The sequence below is a fragment of the Phascolarctos cinereus genome, unplaced genomic scaffold (assembly GCF_003287225.1).
Source record: "Phascolarctos cinereus isolate Bilbo 61053 unplaced genomic scaffold, phaCin_HiC Scaffold_5;HRSCAF=322, whole genome shotgun sequence".
Classification (NCBI taxonomy): Eukaryota; Metazoa; Chordata; class Mammalia; order Diprotodontia; family Phascolarctidae; genus Phascolarctos; species Phascolarctos cinereus.
The window spans coordinates 103,487,521-103,507,632 of NW_027555958.1; the positions used below are offsets into that span (position 1 = coordinate 103,487,521).

General features: G+C 39.5%; 1 protein-coding gene across 3 annotated transcripts in view; it reads left to right on the top strand.

Annotated features, from left to right (window-relative positions):
* LRP11 (LDL receptor related protein 11) overlaps positions 1–16,900 on the top strand; it is a 95,489-nt gene extending 78,589 nt beyond the window's left edge. For all 3 annotated transcript variants that reach the window (XM_020986598.2, XM_020986599.2, XM_020986597.2), the window contains 2 exons: positions 7,803–7,901; positions 14,654–16,900. In XM_020986598.2, coding sequence (XP_020842257.1) covers positions 7,803–7,901; positions 14,654–14,808 — 254 coding nt within the window. In that variant the 3' untranslated portion in view covers positions 14,809–16,900. The remainder of the gene's footprint in view (positions 1–7,802; positions 7,902–14,653) is intronic.
* Positions 16,901–20,112: the final 3,212 nt, after the last annotated feature.

Here is a 20,112-nt window from a genome sequence, read left to right on the forward strand (position 1 = left end):
AGGAAATTGAGGCAAACAAGGTTAAGTGACGTGCCCAGGGTCACACAGCTAGTCAGTGTCTGAGGCTGGATTTGAACTCCGGTCTTCCTGACTCCAGGACCAGCATTCTATCTGATGAGCCATCTAGCTGCCTCTATGAAATAAATAGAGAACATCTGACAGTGCTAAACTAGTATTGGTCTGACTCTAAATGCAACTGTGCAGTTGAGTAGTAGGAGAAGTCTTCATGGATGAGGTGGACTTTGAGATGGGCCCTGAAGGATGGGCAGAATTTGGATTTTATAGACAGTAAAGTTTAAACTAGTTTGCTTGGTGTTCCAGACCCATCACAATCTGGCACCACTTCATTCTGGCAACTTTTCCTCCTAATTTTCCCCCTCCACACATTCTACAATATAGCCAAACATGATTGCATAAAACTCATCAAACATGCCCCACACCGTCCTGTCTCTGCCTTCTCTCACACTGTTCTTGGCATCCAGAATGTCTTCCTTTCTACTCCTCACCTCTTCAGTTCCTAACTATCCTTTCAAGCCAAACTCAGAGGTTACCTCCATCTTTCCTGATCTTTCCAGGTGGTAATAAATTTCCCCTTGAGTCTTTACACAATACTCTTTTCACTTATCATGAAATATTGGGTTGTATAGTTACTTCTGTGTATGTGTCTCATCCCTTTGTTAGACTCCAAGGTCCATGATGAAAGGGGCCACATCTTATGTAAGTCTTGTGTATCTCCTAGTGCCTAGCATAATTTTTTGCACATAGTGTTTTGAATGAGAAAATGAATGATGAATGGGGCAACATATAGTATGAGGAAAGGCATAGAGATGGGAGTGAGTGTGGGGTGTATTCTGGGGATAGTGAGGAGACCTTCCTGACAAAGGGTAAGGATGCATGTTAAAGAATAATGTGAGGGTGGCTAGGTATCACAGTGGATAGAGCACTGGCTCTGGAGTCAGGAGGACCTGAGTTCAAATATGACCTCAGACACTTGACACTTACTAACTGTATGACCCTGGGCAAGTCACTGAACCCCAAATGTCTCACAAAAAAAAAGAATAATGCGAAATGTGACATAGCAGGGTCAGGTTACAAAGGGACTTGAAAGCAAATGTGAGAAATTTGGACATCATACGTGGTAGGCTATTCTCTCTATCCTTGACTCAGTCACTGTGCTCTGAAGGTATGGTGTGATGTTCAAAGAAAACAAAAAACCTGTCTACAAACCTTGCCAGTTCCTTTCCTATGTTTTCATCCATGATACATTCCATCTATGTCAGAACCATTCTCATCAAAATTTTACAAAGATGATAAATTAGCTGTATCAGCAAATAGATACTGATATCTTCTCAGCTGACTTTTTTTTTGGTAAAAGAGCCATTTTTTATGTTCTTAAAAGTTGACACCTGAGTGCTTTTAAAATTCTGTCATTTCCAGGAGGGTTTCTTTTGTACATTGCTGTTATAGTTCAGTTATTTCAGTTGTGTCTGATTCTTTATGACCCCACTTGGGGTTTTCTTGGCAAAGATACTGGAGTGGTTTGCCATTTCCTTCCCCAGATCATTTTACAGATGAGGAAACTGAGGAAAACAGTTAAGTTACTTACTCAGGGTCACACAAGTAGTAAGTGTCTGAGGCTGGATTTGAACTCGAGTCTTCCTGACTCCAGGCCCGGCTCTCTATTCCCCATACTACTTAGCTGCCTTCTTCTTTTCTATATATTTGTTCAGATCCAACTATCCTTCCTGACTTCATCTTCCAAAGGCCATTGCCACTTCAAATATATACCTATCTACGTATATGTATAGTTTTTTTCCTCATCTATGTGTGCATACACACATATATACACACTTGCGTATACACACACACACACACACACACACACAGGATCCGGAGCAAGTGACATAAAGCATGCCACTAATTGAAAAGGAGAGAATAATACCCCATGAGGGAGGGGATGGAGCCGCCAGGATGCTGGGGCTGGTTTAGCAGTGAGGAAAGAGGGCAGAGCGGAGGAAGATCTGTCTCCAGCCCACCATCTTGTAGCTTTCTATTATTTATTAGTCTTGCTCACTAGGCTTTGGGAGACTCCAAGGATTGTCAGGACCCTCTACATTTAGTGCCTGGGGAAAGCCCTGATTGGTTCATTCTTGTTATGGCTCTGGCTGCTTTTCTGCTAGGTTTTGAGAGCCATTCTTGTTCCCAAAGACCCACTGGCTGGAAACTCGGTTCCACAGCCTGAAGCAATTATCATTTTCTAGCTGTGTGACCTTGAAGAAATCATGTAACCTTTCAGCCTCAGTTTCCCCATGTGAAAATGGGAATAATAATAATAACACCACTTATCTCACAGGGTTGTTGAGGATCAAATGAAATAATTGTGTGAAAAGTACTTGGAAAACTTTAAAGCAATATATGAATCTGAGCTGTTATTGTTATGCCTTACTCATGTATTCTTTTCCCTTTTGTATTTGTATGCATGGGGATACAATATGGTACAATGGAGAAAGTATTGGATTTAGTCAGAAGGGTCCTGGATTTGGGTGGTTTAGTAGTTCTAGTATCTATTAATTGAGTGATCTTAGATAACTCACTTTACTTCAGTTGATCCTCAGTTTCCTGACCATAGAATTATGGATCTATAGCCAGAAAGAACCTCAGAGGTCATGTAGTCCAACTTCACCCCAGTTTACAGATGAGGAAACTAAGACCCATGGAAGTTAAATGACTTGACCTGGGTCACTTAGGTATTAAATTACATGTTTGGGGGGATGTGAACCCAAGTTATCTGGCTCCAGACCGTGAACTCTTTTTATTATGTCAGAGTGATGTGTCAGATGGGGATAATAACACTTACAATAGCTACCAGTTAGTGTTGTTGTCAGAAAAGTGCTTTGCTGAATGTACAGCATTTTTATAAATGTGAGCTACTGTATTTTTATATGAGCTGTGAGAATATTCTAAGTCTATTTGCTATATACTAGTTTTGTTATATTCTGTCAGCCTAACCATTTGTTGTTTTGCCCCAATTCTTCATGACTCCATTTGTGGTTTTCTTGGCAAAGATACAGGAGTGGTTTGCTATTTCTTTCTCCAGTTCATTTTCAAGATGAGGAAACTGAGGCAAACAAAGTTAAGTGACTTGTCCATGGTCACACAGCTAGTAAATGTCTGAGGCCAGAGTTGAACTCAGGAAGATGAGTCTTTCTGACTCCAGGCCTAGTGCTCTCCTGTGTCACCTAGGAGCCTAACCATATGGAGTGCCAAAGAATATGTTGGGAATGTAATAAGGCCAAGAGTGGTGACACATGTGTGTAATCTCTGCTGTAAAGGAAACCTGGACTAGTGGATCACTTGAACTCAGGCATTCTGAGCTGCAGTGGATTAAAGTTGATCAGGTGTCTATAATAAGTTCAGCACCAATATGGTGAGCCACAGGAAGCAGGGGGCCTCAAGATTACCCAAGGAGGGGTGAACCAATCCAGGTTAGAAAAAAGGAATCAGGCCTGTAATTGGCCAAGAAAGGGAGATATAGCCTTCAAAAAAGATGGGATGGAGGAATTGCATGGCATTGGTGACTATAGGCAGATGAAAACTGGAAGGACCAGTAGTGTTTACAATTTGAATAATTGTTGACAGCAAGTTATAAAACTGCTTTCATGGAAAGTACCCTGTGGATAAGTAAATTTCTTGTCCAGATATCCTACAAGTGAAAATTGTATATCTATCACACACCTACTTCTTATTTCCCAATATTAAGCCTTCAGCGTTTGAGGACTTAACAAACCCAGTCTCTTATCCCCAAGAACAAAAAGACTCAAAGCCATACTTCTCGTCCCTGATTTCTCTAGGTGAGGGCCTTTTCAGAGGGATTGATCTTATTTTCATTACCTTTTTCTTTTGTCTGGATTGACCATAGGCCAGGTTATTACGAAGTTAGGAAAACATAGTTGGGGAGGAGAAGCAAGCAGTTAATAGAGTGTCTGGTCAGGGTCCCTTTCTCCCTTCTTCCTTTCTTCCCACACTATAATTAGGGTCAAGACCTATGAAAATCCCCTTTTTTCTTCTTAGTCCTCAAGGAGTACCATTAATCCTTCTCTTCCAACAGGTTCTTCAGACATAGTAATTCACAACAATTTAATGTGAACACACTCTTTTCAGCTATTTCCACAGCTGAGATACTTTAACCTTTCAAAACAGCTACTGTACTTCATAAAAATGTATTTATAGTCCTTTACATTCAATGCCAATAAAACATTACCACTGGAGAGCCATTAAAACTAACATTTTCCTAGGGCCATTAGAGCCATTTTAACCTTCATCATTTTCCACTCCATTATTGACTTTATAGTGATGTTTCAAGGCAACCTCTTCTGAACAAAGTCACTTATGCTACTCAAAGAAAGTTCTCCTTTCAAGTGTGGTGGTGCATATTTATAATCCCAGCTACTGGAAAAACTGAGACTCATGGCTCTCTTGAGCTGGAGAGTTCTAAGCTACAGTGGGCTTTGAAAATCAGGTATCCAAACTAAGTTTGGTACTAATATGGTGAGCCCTCAGAAGCAGTGGGCAACCAAAGAAGGGGTCAAGAAAATAGAAATTGGCCAGAAACAGAACAAGTCTAAGCTCCCTTGCTAATCAGTAGTGGGACTGGGCCTGTAAATACTCCCTCTATGTCCAACTGAGGAGGCTCAGTCATTTAAAAAAATTATCATAATTCAATTACAATCTCTTCTTGACACTGAGTACCACTTCTAGGCTTTCATACATATCTGTTGATTACTGGATTATACACATGCCCTCATTAAAAATGAGCACAAAAATAAATTTTCCCAACTAAATTCTTTGTGTCATCTCCACAGCTATGAAAACATTTACGTAACACTCAAAATCCTATTAAAATCATACCATTGCAAGCAAATTTGTTTACCTGTCTATGCTGTAAGTCATTGTTAACGCTCATTAATATTAATAATCCTCTTTTTCTGCACTCTTGGCAATCACATCAGCTCTCACACATTTAAAAATCCTTCTGCAAATAATTCATGATCACTAAACTGTGATGATTAAAAAAAAATTCCAAGAGACATAGTTTCTGGGTAATTTAATGATTTTATTAATAAGGTCAGCATATTTATTAATAAAAGGATGGTCATTTGGCCATCTCTCTTAGACTAAAGACCCTTCACGGCAGTGGGCCCACAGTTTATATGCCCTTCAAAGAGTAGGTGTTCCTGAGGGGTACCAATCAACTCTGATTAACACAATGGGAAGTGGGCTATATTAAAATGAGGGTCTTGGGGTACATGACTTGGATCACCCAAATCTTGGTCAAAGAGACATCAATTTCCATCTCACCTGTCTTGACAATAGGGAGAATCAACATTTTCCCAGAGCTATCTGAGCAAACACAATGAGCAAAAATACACCCATTAGCTCAAACTTAGAATTTTTTTTACTATCTGATTAAATTTTGACCTGAGTAAATCTTTAAAGAGAGATTTCCCACACTGGTTGGTTTCTGGATAAGGAAGTAGAAAAGGAAAAAAAAAACCTTGGTCCTAATACAATTATTAAATAACAAGAGAGAAATATATTCATTTCTCACGCTATTCAATGATAATTTTTCCCCGAGCCATAATCCCACATCACCAGCCATTTACTGGATATGTAAACTCAAGATGTCCGAAACTGAACTCATTATCTTTCTCTACAAACCTGCCATTTTGCCAAACCACTCTCCTCTGTTGAAGTTTTCCACCAGGTTTTCCTGGTTCATGATGTCTGTGTTATATTTGATTCTTCAATCTCCATCACTTCACTTTTCCAGCCATTTGCCAAATCTTGTTATTTCTTCCTCAACAACATCTCTCACATCCAGCTCCTCTCTACTCCTACAACTACCCCCCCTTCATTGAGGACCTCATGACTTCTTGTTCAGACTATTGCAAAAGCTTCCTAATTTATCTCCTTGCCTCAAGTCTCTCTCCATTAAGATTCATTCTCCTCAAAGACACTCAAGTAGTTTTCCTTAAGCACAGATCTGACTTTGTCATTATCCTACTCAATAAACTCCCATGGCTGCCCATTACTTCTAGGAGAAAACATTTATTCTTCTGTTTGGCTTTTAAAGCCCTTCACAACCTAGGCGTGACCTGTCTTTCTAGTCTCATTTTACATTACCTCCCTTCCTCCACTTAACAATCCAGCCGAATGAGCATTCTCTCTATTCCTTAAATATTATCTTTCCTGATAGAATGTAACTTTTTATCTTTGTATTCCCAGAACTTAGCACATAATGTTGTTATTGTGTCATTTTGGTCACGTCTTACTCTTTGTAACCCCATTTGGAGTTTTCTGGACAAGGATCTCAGGAAGATAAGTATTTCTGATTCTAGTCCCAGCACTCCATCCACCTAGCTACCCCCTAGTGCCTAACAAGTAGTTAAATGCTTGTTGATCAATTAATTGAAGATATGCTATAGATGAGGTAATAAATCAGTATAATTCTAGCCTCTGCAGATCTGGGAGGAAATCCCACAATTTTATTTATATCGCATTTTGCACCTCCTTCTCTCTGTACATTGAAAGGCATTGCTGAGTAATAGATAAACAAATTATTAAGTAAAGATGTTGCTTTTTACCAATTGGAGACTTTGTTCTTCATTCTTAAAATTACTAAATCACATTAGAATTAATGGAGACTTCAAGTAAATCTGAGAGAAAAAGACTCTGATAAATAAACTAAAGCTCAACCAAAAAGAAAAATCCAACAAAGAAAATACCAATTTTCTCAGCTGCCTTAATTAAATAATTAAAATAAAATGCTGTAATGAAAAAGCTTTGAAATGTGAAAAGTCCTATGGAAATTCAGGCTATTGTATTTATGATTATAAATTACATGAACATAATAGCTGACATTTCTATAGGGTTTAAGTTCTACAAAGTGATTTACATTTGTCAACTCATTTGATCCTCTCAGAGTGCCATCTCCAGTCATCCTGATCTATATTTTCCCCCTGGACCCAGATGGCTCTGGAGGAGAAAGTGAGGCTGATGACCTTGCACAGCCCTGCCTCCCTTAAATCCAATTTACTTGCAAGTCATGGCATCACCTCCCCGATGTCATGGTCCTCTAGTAGAATGAAGGACAAACAACAAGATCCTCGAGTGTTGCTATTATCTCTATTCTACAGATGAGAAGAATGAGTCTAAAAGAGCTTAAATGACTTCCTCAGGACCACACAGCTAATAAGCGTTTGAGGCAGGAGTGGGACTCAGGTCTTACTCACCAAAGTCCAGCTGTCTAGCAATAATAAGCATAGGATATCAATAGAATTCAAAGGCCAAAAGTGAATTCAAAAGACATAATAAGCCTGGCTTGTTTAGGTAGGTTTGGGACCTGACTTCATATTTCCATTGAAGTTTTTTTTCTCCTTTTCTTTTTTTTAAATTTTTTAAATTTTTTTTCCAGATTTTATTAATTATTTATTTTTAGTTTTTAACATTCACTTCCACAAGATTTTTAGTTCCAAATTTTCTCCCCATCTTGCCCCTCCCCCCACTTCAAGATGGCATGCATTCTGAATACCCCTTCCCCTAATCTGCCCTCTCTTCTCTCTCCCCCCTCTCTTCTCTTAACCTCTTCCCCTTCAGTTTTCCTGTAGGGCAGAACAGATTTTTTTTCCTCCTTTCCCAAGGTGGTAAAGGTTGGAGAATTGAGGGTAGGGAAGGATGATAATTAATCTACTTCTTGCATCACTTCAGTTGAGTGCATTTATGTCTTTTTTTATTTCCCCCAGATAGTAGCTCCTCAGGGAAAGATACAGACAAGAAAATGGGAAATTATATTCCTGAGTCAAAGAGCAATCGATTAGGAGAACATCCAATCCCAGAAACAGGTAAGAAATATTATAATATCTGCATTTTAATAAAAAAAAAACAGTAATTCACAATTATATCTTGGAGATGCTTTATAGAACCTAAAGTCAAGAAGTCCTGGATTCAAACCCTGTTTCATAGACTTACTGGTTTTACGATCTTGAGCAAGCTCCTTAAGCTCTAGAGCCTCAGTTTCTTTCTCTGTAAAACTGGGATAGTACTTGCACTGCCTTCCTCACAGGGTTATTCTAAGTATCAAATGAGATAATAGCTGTAAATCACTATGTACACCATAAAGCTTTATGTAAATGTTAGCTGTGAGGAACACGCAAGTATGAAAACATTATAGAAACATGAGTTGTTATTGTGTAGTAAAAAGACAACCAACCTTTCAGGAGCGTAGAATTCCAGCCCTGATTCTGCCTTATGGTGGCTTTGCAATTTTGGGCAAGTCACTCTATCTCCAATTTTCTCATTTGTAAGACAATGATCATAATATTTGTACTACTTGTGAAGTAGTGCAAATGCTCTCTAAGTTATAAAACTGTAGAAGACTATACAGTTGTTAGCTTTTGATATTAAGATAGCTAGGATGCAAGAGCTAGAAGGCTAGAATGTTGGAGAGATTGATTTGGAGAAGGGGGACTTGGGCTCAGCAGCATTCCTGCTGCTCCCTCTTTGAAGGACCTTGGGCAACTCACTTCATGTCTCTGAGGCTCAGTTTCCTCTTCTGTAAAATGAAGGGGCGGGGGCATCTCCAGTCATCCTGATCTATATCTTGCCATTGGACCCAAATGGCTCTGGAGGAGAAAGTGATGCTGATGACTTTGCATAGCCCTCCCTCACTTAAATCCAATTCACTTACAAGTCACAGCATCACCTTCCTGATGTCATGGTCCTCTTCCATAACAAAGGACAAACAACAAAATTAAGAGTTTAGCTTAGGTGTCCTCTGTGGTTCTTTTAAGCCCAAAATATAGGACTCCCTCTATATTTTTACAGAAGTTCAGAAAAGTTAAGCAATTCTCCCAGAATGATGAGCCCTAATATTCTATAATTCTCTAAGTGAGGAGAGATCATTAATTTGGGGGTGGGGAAAAGAGGAGGAAGATGATATGGCAAGCTTATAGATTGACTAATTAAGAAAACATTTTACTTTAACCTTGGATTGTCAGTGCTGGATTATCAATGATATGGTTGGAGCTCTAGAGCTAACTTAAATTTTCACCATGAGTATTTACCCTTCAGAAATTCACAGACAAATGCATTTTGATTTTTAAGCACAAAATAAAATCCACTGACCTAGAGTAGGAGAAATGTAGGTCATCTGCAGTTGTGCCATAGTTTAAGAACAAAAAATATTTCCTCAGCTGCCATGTGACCAACAAGTAGAATTTAGTTTCATAGGAGGTCATTTAAAAAATAACTCAGTTTGGGAGGAGCAGGCACATTTTACTTTTCAAGTTATACAAGCTGAAAAAAAAATTTAATAAACTACATTCCTAGCTGGCCACCTAGGTCCTGAGAGTTCACTCTAATCTTGAAAGCAATTATTAGGCACCTACTATATGCAACACACTGTACCAGGCACTTGGGATACAACAACAAAACAAAAAGTAGTTCCTGGGGCAGCTAGGTGGTGCAGTGGATAGAGCACTAGCCTTGGAGTCAGAAGGACCTGAGTTCAAATCCAGCCTCAGACACTTGACACTTATTAGCTGTGTGACCCTGTATAAGTCGCTTAACCCTATTGCCTAGCAAAAAACAAAACAAAAAACAAAAAAGTAGTTCTTGTCCTCAAGAAGCTTACACTCTACTGCAGAATACCTTATGTCACGGTTAGGAATCATTTTCACTGAAACTCACAGGAGGAAGTTTCTGACCCAAGCATTCTGTGAGATTTCACTTTCCTTGAAATCAAAGAATGGTCTCAGCTCTGATTTGGCAAATCAGACGGTTTGTCGAATCACCTGTTTTACTGTCACTATACCAAAGGGAATTTCCCTGCATAACTTTCTCATTCTGATCCATGTTGTGAGTTCAATATCTTAATTACCTGAATTTTCAGGTAGGAGTCTGCAGCTCCTGGCCTCCCTACCCCCAGACTTCCTTCATTCAGGAGGCGGGCACTGTGAGCTTCCCCCTTCTGTCCCCCTCCCCACCCCAGCCAACCTGCCTGACTGCTAGGGCCCAGATCCCAAAGTGAAGTCCCATCAGGAGCAGGTACCTTAGAAAGCTCTACACCCCCATCTCCAACACACACAAACCACCTTCCTGCTAATTCTTTTTTCTCTACCCTTTTCTTCCTCCTGGCTGGACTGATACCCCATCCCCTCCCTGAGGAAGGAAACCCAGAATATCCAGTCTACTTCACCCCTCTGGCCTATTCCCTCCTTTCCAATACTCCACTCTTGCCAGATAGACTTGGCCACTTGGATGGGCCCAAGGGGTCATCAACTATAATTCCTCCTGTAAGATGGAGAAGCACCAACCTTTACCAGCTGCCCCACCAATACAACTTCCAGGCTCCCAGACATTGATAATCTGACTGCCAAGACACCCTAAAGACACCTGGGGCCTCCATGCTCTCTGTAGCTGCGTCCTTAGGACCACTGGCCTGGTCTGCCCTGAAGCAAAACTGTCCTATATTTAGTGTCTCCCCCAGTTAGAATCTGATCTCCTTGAGAGAAGGGACTGTTTCACTCTGATATTTGTAGTCCTTAACACAGTGCTTGGCTTAGTAATAGGGACAGGACCTTCCCCTTGTGACTTCATTAGTATAAGGAACTCTCCAGTGAGGAAGCTTCCTTAGCTAATGCAAGCTGACATTTTCTCTGTACCTTGTATAGTCCTCAAGCATTGCCTAGAGGTTAAGTGATCTATCCAGGGTCACATAGACAGTGTGGGACAGAAACCGGACTTAAACCCAAGTTTTCTTGACTTCAAGGTAGATTCCCTATCCACCTGTAACCATAAATCCAAGTTCCCTATCCATTTTGAGGCAACTAGACGACACGGTGGATAGAGTGCTGGGTCTGGAATCAGGAAGACCTTGGTTCAAATCCAGCCTCAGACATTTACTAGCTGTGTCACCTTGTTCTTAACCCGTTTGACTCAGTTTACTCAACTGCAAAATGAGAATAATAGTAGCACTTACCTCAAAGGTTGAGGAGGTTGTGGAGATCAAATGAACTAAAGTTGGTGAAAGTACTTGTAACTATTGAAACCAGAGCAATGGGGCCAATGATGTTGTATTCTACCCATCTCCTGACAGAGGGGTGATGGACACAAGATGCAGAATGATATAAATACATATTTTATATACACATATATCATACATCTATGCATATATTTGAATGTGGCCAATGTGCAGATTTGTTTTGCTATACTAATTTGTCACAAAGGAAGAATTTCTATTTGTGTGTGGTGTTGATGAGGGGTTGGGGCAGCTAGGTGGTACAGTGGATAGGGCACTGGGTTTGGAATCAGGAAGACTCATCTTCCTGAGTTCAAATCCAGCCTTAGGCACTTACTAGCTTTGTGACCCTGGGCAAGTCACTTAACACCACCTCAGTTTCCTCCTCTGTAAAAATGAGCTGGAGAAGGAAATAGCAAACCACTCCAGTAGCTTTGCCAAGAAAACCCCAAATGGGATCATAAAGAGTGGGACGTGACTGAAAAACAACAATTGATGGCAGTGACATGGAAATAAAGCAAGTATTTTTAATGATGTCCAAAAAGAAGCATAGAAAAGAAAGAAAAGAGAATAACTGAGGCATGTAAAAAAAAGTATAAACAGAAAACTTAGAAGGAGACCCAGACAAGCAGTATAGCTTTAAGATGATCATGTTGAATTCGTTATATGCTTTTTTTTTTAAAAAAGGACAAGTTTTTGGTAATGGAGATTCCCATTTTCCAATGCAATCTTCTTTATCTGTTCTTTGCGAATGGAAATGCTTCTGTTAATTGGTGTATGTCAAATATAGAGTAATAAAAAAAATTTAATTTAAATTTTATTTTTAATGTACATATTATATATAAAAATTAATTTAAATTTATTTTTAAAATTTTAAAATAAAAGTGCTTTGCAAGCTTTAATTTTCTATATACATGTCACCTTTATTATTACATACGCCACAGGATTATTAAGGAAAGTACTTTGTAAAGTGCTATAAATATGAGCTCTTGTTATCTGTGATTCTAATGATAATTGAGTGTCCCAAGAAGTAGAAGAACTCATCTTGTGTTCAAGCCTCTGTATTTAATGGCTATTTTTAGCCCAGTGGTTATGAAACCAGTCCACACCTGTCCTGTAGGTTTCTCTGCTCTCTGGTTGCACCAGCTGGCAAGACCTTTGTAGCTAAAAATAGCTCCTACTGTACCATCTCAAAACCAGGCCTAGTGGAGGAATTTGTAAGTTTAAGAATAGCTGGTGGATGTTGACTAGAGAAAATTAAGTCTATGAAACCTTGTTGTTTAGTCGTGTCTGATTCTGCATGACCCAATTTGGGGTTTTCTTGGCAAAGATACTGAAGTGGTTTGCCATTTCCTTCTCCAGCTCATTTTACAGATGAGGAAATCAAGGCAAACAGGATTAAGTGACTTGACCAGGGTCACATTGCTAGTAAGTGTCTGAGGCTCTATCCACTGAGCCATTTAAGCTGAGCCACATTTGGTTTCTCCCACATCCACCCGAGCTTATAAAGGCTATTCCAGGCTGAGAATCCAAGTAATAACTGATAATTATAATATATAATATATTATTATAATATAATTATATTTATAATATAATTATATTATAAATATTATAATGTATTATAAATATATTATATCATAATATATAATAACTGACATACATAGGGTTGACATAGTGTGTTAGGCGAATTTGATCTTCACAGTAACCCTACAAAATAGGTAACAAAGGCATTATTATCTCTGTCTTATAGATAATGAAACTGAGGTTTAAGAAATTTTCCCATAGTCATAACTAATGTAAAGGCCAAAATAGGAAATGAGGTTTGTTTTTGTTTTTTTTTTCCTAGACTTTATGTCTAAAACACAAGCATCAGAAGGAAGTCAGACTAATAGGCAAAGAGTAGAGATTTGCTTAACCTCAGAACCTCCACACTTAGCCAAAATTAAGCCAGTATATTTTGAAGTTAATAGATCAGTATACAGAGTACCTGATTTAAGCCTTATAGCTTAAGACTACACTAAGATTTTTGGGACTCCCTGTATATTGAATTATATGGAGAGTTTTTTGTTATTCAGTCATTTCAGTCATGTACTACTCTCCATGATCCCATTTGGGGTTTTCTTGGCAAAGATACTAGAGTGGTTTGCCATTTCCTTCTCCAGCTCTTTTTACAGCTGAGGAAACTGAGACAAACAGGGTTAAGTGACTTGACCAGGGTCACACAATTATTAAGTGTCTGAGGCTGGATTTGAACTCATGTCTTCCTGACTCCAGGCCCAGCACTCTATTCACTTTGACACCTAGCTGCCCCATATGGAGAGACACAAAGACTCAAAAGACAGTCATTTCTCTTAAAGAAGTTTGACATACTTGAGGACGGAAGAAAGATATACAATAATAACAGAATAAGGCCGTAATGCCTTACGTGCTTTTATTAAAGGGATTGGTTCTGTACAGTTTGGATTCAGTCAAAAGGCCACACTTGAGGACCTAGAGGGCTACATGTGGCCTCAAGGCCGCAGGTTCCCCACCCCAGGATATTTATTTCTATGTTAGTTCAAAGGAAGAAGGGTTTACTGTGAGCTGGAAGCAACTCCCAGAGTGGCCCTTGTATAGCTTTGTGATGTTGAGTATTGGATTTGGGAAGCTGGACTGACAAAGCAAAGAATCTATGATCCCCAACTCCCTTTTCCCATTCTCACAACCAGAGAACTTAAGTAAATGATTAAACCATTTCCTAAAGGGCTGTAACAATTACTAGGTACTCACCATGTAATATGGCAGAGAGTAGTCCATTTGGTGTCAGAGGAATAGGTTCAGATCCTACCTGTGTGACCTTGGAAAAGTCACTTAAGGGGGCAGCTAGGTAGCGCGGTGGTTAGAGCACCAGCCCTGGATTCAGGAGGACCTGAGTTCAAATGTGGTCTCAGACCAGACATTTGACACTTATTAGCTGTGTGACCATAGGCAAGTCACTTAACCCCAACTGCCTCACAGGAATGAAGGAAGGAAGGAAGGAAGGAAGGAAAGAAGGTTGGTCATTTAAGCTCTTACTTTTCTCATTTATAAAATGAAGAGGTTGGACAGAACCCTCTGAGGTCCTTCCAGCTCTAAACATATGATCTTATAATCCAACTATTGATTGAATGATGTTAGAGTCCGTGAACACTTGCCAACAGAGAGTAGAATCCCTGAAGGTGCTGACCAGCACCAAAAGAGATACCTTCTCTACCCAGGGGAAATCATTAGGTCTATTCTCTTATCCCCTATAACCTTCCTAAAGCCCAAATCTGGCTAAGAATTCAGAAATCTCTCCTACATTAAAGAAATTAGGATGACTCTGCATTGATCCATAAATGTAATAGTACTGTCAATATTTTATTCACAAAAGTATTCCCCTAAGTGGGTCAAAGCAAACTGGGAAAGCATCATTATGACAAAGGACAATCAGGAAACTTGAGCAGTGAAATAGAGAGAGCTCATTTTCACTGTTCAAAAGGCTAGACTTTCCTATCTCCATATAGGCAATCCCACATGTCACTGACTCCTCCTCTTCTTTTCTGAACCTTATTGCAGGCGCAGTCTTACCCCTGGCACTAGGTTTGGCCATCACTGCTTTGCTCCTCCTCATGATTGCTTGCCGACTTCGATGGGTAAGACAGAAACTCAAAAAAGCCCGGCCCATAACATCTGAGGAATCGGACTACCTCATAAATGGGATGTACCTATGAGAAACGTGTTTCTTAGCGGCTGAGGAGTGTGTTTCGATTGATAATTTATCTAGGTGTCTGATTCTAAAAATCAACATTTTTTGGACTTGTACTAAGAGCACTGAGAATATTCAAAAAAAAAATCCTCATCAAATCCAAAAACCTTTAGTCTTATTCCTTTTAACTCTAGTTAAAATCCCTTCTTCTGACAGTACTCGATAACTATTGATGTGTCTATAGTTGTTCATGGGATTAAAATAAAATATAAGTCAAAGGCTGATTATAGTAAGCTGTGCCTGAAAATAGAGATATGTAATGTAATCCGTTCATGCAGGCAATACAGCAGCTCAGGGAGATGGCCATTGTGTGGCAGTGTTAGCATATCACCTCACCCATTGATACAGGTTATATATATATGTATATGTGTATATCCATCTACATATACATAGATATATGGTTATATACACATATTTTGAGAATCAGGGCCAACTAAAAAGTAGATGAAGATTGTGTTGGGCATCCCTAGCCTCCCCTTTCTCTGCTCTTCCTGTCCCTTGTCCATTTTAGGTACTCAGTGCCTTCCCCCTCACTCCTCATCAAAACCTGCTCTCAGGAATAACTTTCGTATCAGTCATTTCTACTTTAGTGTGAATTTGTCAACATGTTATCTCTCCTGCAGATCCGTACTTTGACTCTTCTCTTTTGTCAAAAGAAAGGCTTTGTTCTCCATTAAATGAATTTCAAATGTGGATGAGCAGGTGGGGGAAATAGGGGTTGGGGTAAAATAATTATTGGGAATTTGGTTTGAATTTGGATTAGAAGAGGCCACAGAATGAGAGAGAAAAGGTGATGCAGGGGATTAAACTGGAGGGTGGGGTAGAGGAGAGAGGTTTTTAGAAAGAATTTGCTCATTTTCTTAATTCTAATTTTCTCTTGTCTTTGATTCAACAATTAACATTTCTTGAGAGTACCTAATATGATCCACATTAGTTCTCTGTTATGTCTAACACCTTGCTCTCCTTAACAGCACAGCCAGGCCATTTACATATTCACTACATTTCAACAGGATTTTTTGTCCATCAAAGAAAATTAAATCAAACTGAAAAGACAAGCACTTTCAGTGTATTTGCAGGCGAAATATTGACAGATGCTAAGCAACTTTAGATAGCCACAGTTCCTTGGTTTAGTAAAACATACCAGTTCTTAGAATTTAATTTTTAAATTCTCTTTTGCTCTGTAAATTAACATTTTATAACTTAGACTCAGACACTCAACATCAAATATACACATTTTAGGACTTGCTAGTATTTTCAGACATAGCTGCTGTCAGTTGACTCAGCCTTTCATCACTCATGCTCTCCGGTCTGCAGGGTCTTGAAAGATTTATATGATTCCGACGCTCATTTAATACTAGGATGACATGACCTAGAGGCTGCCATATTGGGCAGAAATACCATTGGGGACACACACACACACACACACTCATACACACTCACACACTGCCATGCTACTTCCATGCACTGCAAGAAACAAACAAAAAGTGTCTATGAATACCTGTGGCAAATCTTCAAAGCTTTTTGAAAAACATCATAGAACAATTTATTTAGGTAACCACAAGGCTAGCTGATCCTCTACTAAAAGAGTTTAATTCTGATAGAGATAAATTATCTGATCACAATATCACAATAGTAAGCAAAACACTAGTTCTGAGGTCAGTGCTGTTCCTGCAACCATGAGTTTGATTTTCAGGCCAAATCTTTCAACATATTTGTGCAAGTAAGACATCATCTCAGCTTCCTGAGAAACTCCAGACATTTGCCAACTACACTTTTAGCACCCAGCGAAGCATTAAGCTTTTCCCAAGGGCAGTTTATAGAGATGTAAATGTTATCTATGATGTTGTGCAGTTTATTTTCATGTGTAAGGATGTCACTCATAGCCATAGCCAATAAAATTGAGACAGATAAGGCATGCATCTTCCTGTAGGTCATTTTTTTTTGTACTTAAAGAATTAAAACCAACTTTAGGATTGCCATGGTATACAAATAAATACTTAAAATAAGCTGTCTATGTAAAATAATATTGTTCCAATAAACCCTATTTTATTCTTGTCTTTTTACATTCTTTTTTATTCAAAATAAATATGACCAAATAGTAGCATTAGATGACTATGTGTACATGTTGTTGGAGAGATTGATGGAGAGGATTAAGAGGCATGAGTGGGTAAAAAAAAAAAGTCAGGGAAGGATGGGCTCTGTGCCCCCTCCCTACCTTGGCCTGCCCCTATATCAATTCATTTTTTTTTTGAATGATGAAGAATATTCCACCACTTTGCAGTACTTTGTATCAAAACCCTTTCTCCATCAAAGTATATTTTTCTTCAAACTAACCTGTCATACTCAGCAGTCCATTTTCTTCTCAGTTTTCATTTCAAGAGAAGAGTTCACTATTCACTTTCCCATCACTATAGTGCCACAAGTCTCATGTTATGTTTTTGTCTCTTCCATGAGCAAAATCATCAGAAAGATACAAAGCAGGGGTTAAGGAGTGGCATGGCCTGAGATGATTGTGATATAATGGCGGAAGGCATCAATGAAACTTATTTTAAAAATAATAAGTGAAATTGCCTAGGCCTTTAGTTACATCCAGCCCTGAAAAGGACTTGAATGTATCTTTCTACCATGCCCCAACCCACATTTTTATTAGAATTCCCTTCCCACACTCTACAACAGGCAGAGCCATCCCCAGGGTATGTCAAACTGGGACAATGGCCTATGACTATATAGTCCCTAGACTGCTATGGGGACCACAAGACTAAAGAAATGCAGAGATTTAATACGACAGAAGAAAAAAAAAGTGGTGGAAATGCCAGATGGTGCAAAAAGCGACCCAGATTACTAATGTATCAGCATCTTCCAAAACCTGGCTCAGCTGCCAATTCCTTAGTATTGATGGTATGCTCTCCCTCCTCAGATTATCTCGTATTTATATCTCTCCATTAAGCTCCTTGAGAGCAAAGACTTCTTTCTTTTTCTGCCTTTCTTTCTTTTTTCCTTTCTTTCCATGGTATACAAATATTTCTTCCTTTTTTTTTCTTCTTTCCTTTCCTTTCTTATTTTCTTTTTTTCTCCTTTTCTTTTAGTATCCCACTACCTTGAAGGTGGCAGGCCTTGGTAATATTTAGGAAAGGAACTGGACCTGGGATTTCATTGTTACAGTTCATTTTTATGTTCATCAGTCAATGAGCATTTATTAAATGCCTACTCTGTGTGAGGCACTGTGCTAAATGCTAAGGATACAACGAAAGGCAAAAGACAGTCTTTGCCCTCTAGTAGAACACAGTCTAATGGGGAGACAACATGCAAGCAATTATGTACAAACAAGATCTATACACAGTACATTAGAGATAATCAAGACCTATACACAGTAAATTAGAGATAATTAACAGAGGAAAGGCACTAGCATTAATAGGGATCAGGAAAGGCTTCCTGTAAAATGTGAGATTTTATCTGAGTGTTGAAGGAAGCTAGGGAATCCAAGAGGTAGATGAAAGAAGGGAGTATATTCCAGGCCCAGGGGACAGCCACCAGGTCAGGGGATGGAGTGTCATGTGTGAGGCACCGAAAGAAGAGGGGGCGAGATATAAGAAAACGGGAAAGGTAGAAGGGGACTGGGCAGTGAAGGGCTTTGAGTGCTAAACAGAGAACATTGGACCCTAGAGGTAATAGCCATTACAATTGATTGAATATGAAGTGACAGAGTGAGATCTGCAGTGGTAGGAATGTTCATTTGATGCTGAGTGGACGTTAGACTGCAGTGGGAAGAGATTAGTAGCCAGCAGCTTAACTAGCAGACTGTTGTAATAAGGAAGGTCTCCAGCATGGTGTTAGCAGTGTTTGAGGAGAGTAGGGAGAATAGATGAGGGGTGTTAAAAAGGTAAAATCGACAGGCTATGGGCAACAGACTGGAGATGGGTAAGAGGAACTAAGGAGTCTAGGTTGTGGGCTGGGTTAATTGGGAGGATGGCAGGGCGGTACAGAGAGCTCTAGACTTGAAATAAAGAAGCACTGGGTTTAAATCCTACCTCAGATGCTTTAGCTGTATGACCCTGGGCAAGTCATTTAACCTCTGTTTGCCTCAGTTTCCTCCTCTGTAAAAATGAGGATAATAATAGTCCTTGTCTTAAAGGGTTGTTGTGAGGGTCAAATGAGATACCATATGTCAAGCCCTTTGCAAGTCTTAAAGCTCTATATGAATGATTATTCAAGGTCTATGATTATCACGGGAAACATCCTCTATCAGTTCAGGTCAGCACCTTCTCTGCAACTTACTCTTTCTTTTAAAAAAAAATATAAAATGTTTATTGATATCTTTTGTTTCTCACGTAACCTAAATTTCCTCCTCCTTCTAACTCACAGTCTTAAGAGTTTCATAGAGGTGCAGCTAGGTGGTGCAGTGGATAGAGCACCAGCCCTGGAGTCAGGAGGACCTGAGTTCAAATGCGGCCTCAGACACATGATACTCACTAGCTGTGTGACCCTGGGCAAGTCACTTAACCCCGATTGCCTCACCAAAACAAAAACAAACAAACAAAAAAAAGTTGCCTAGAATACTGAGAGGTTAGTTAAGTGACTTGCCCAGGGTCACAAAGACTCTGTGTATCAAGGTCAGGACTTAAGCTTAGATCTCCCTGACAAAAGCCATCTCTCTCTACACTGTGCCAGGCATGTCCTCCTAATAAAAACTGGTATAATGGATTGGCAGAGCATTAAATAGAACACTGCAAATTCTCCTTTCACAGGGATCTACCCCTCAGACTATTCAATGACTCTTCTTCTATCATAGCTCTACTTTGATTGTTGCTTTTCCCCTGTGGCCCATCTGCCTCTTCCTGTCCCTTATGCTTAGACTCTTTGTTCTGTTTGTGTTAAGAAAAACTGTCTCCTTTGATGTTAACTTGTCACAGATTTTGCATACCAACCCCTGGATGGAGCACACTATGATTTCTACCCTTGGCCCCGCAAGGCCCTAGAAACAATAGCCATTTTTAACTTTCCTTACTCATATCCCACCAATATGTCTATGTACAATCTGTCCCCCTTGCCTGGAATGCACTCCTTTATCCCTCTTCTTCTGAGGGCAACTAACTTCCTTCAGTGTTTAGCTCAAGCCCACCTGTAGATGAGCCCCTTTTTTCCTCCCTTCCCCCTCCACCCCCTATTCCCACTGCTGGTGCTTCCAGATTCAAAATTCATTGTAGTTATTTTGTGGCTATTTTACTTAAATATGTATTTGTTATCTTCCCCTATAGAACGTCAGCTCCTT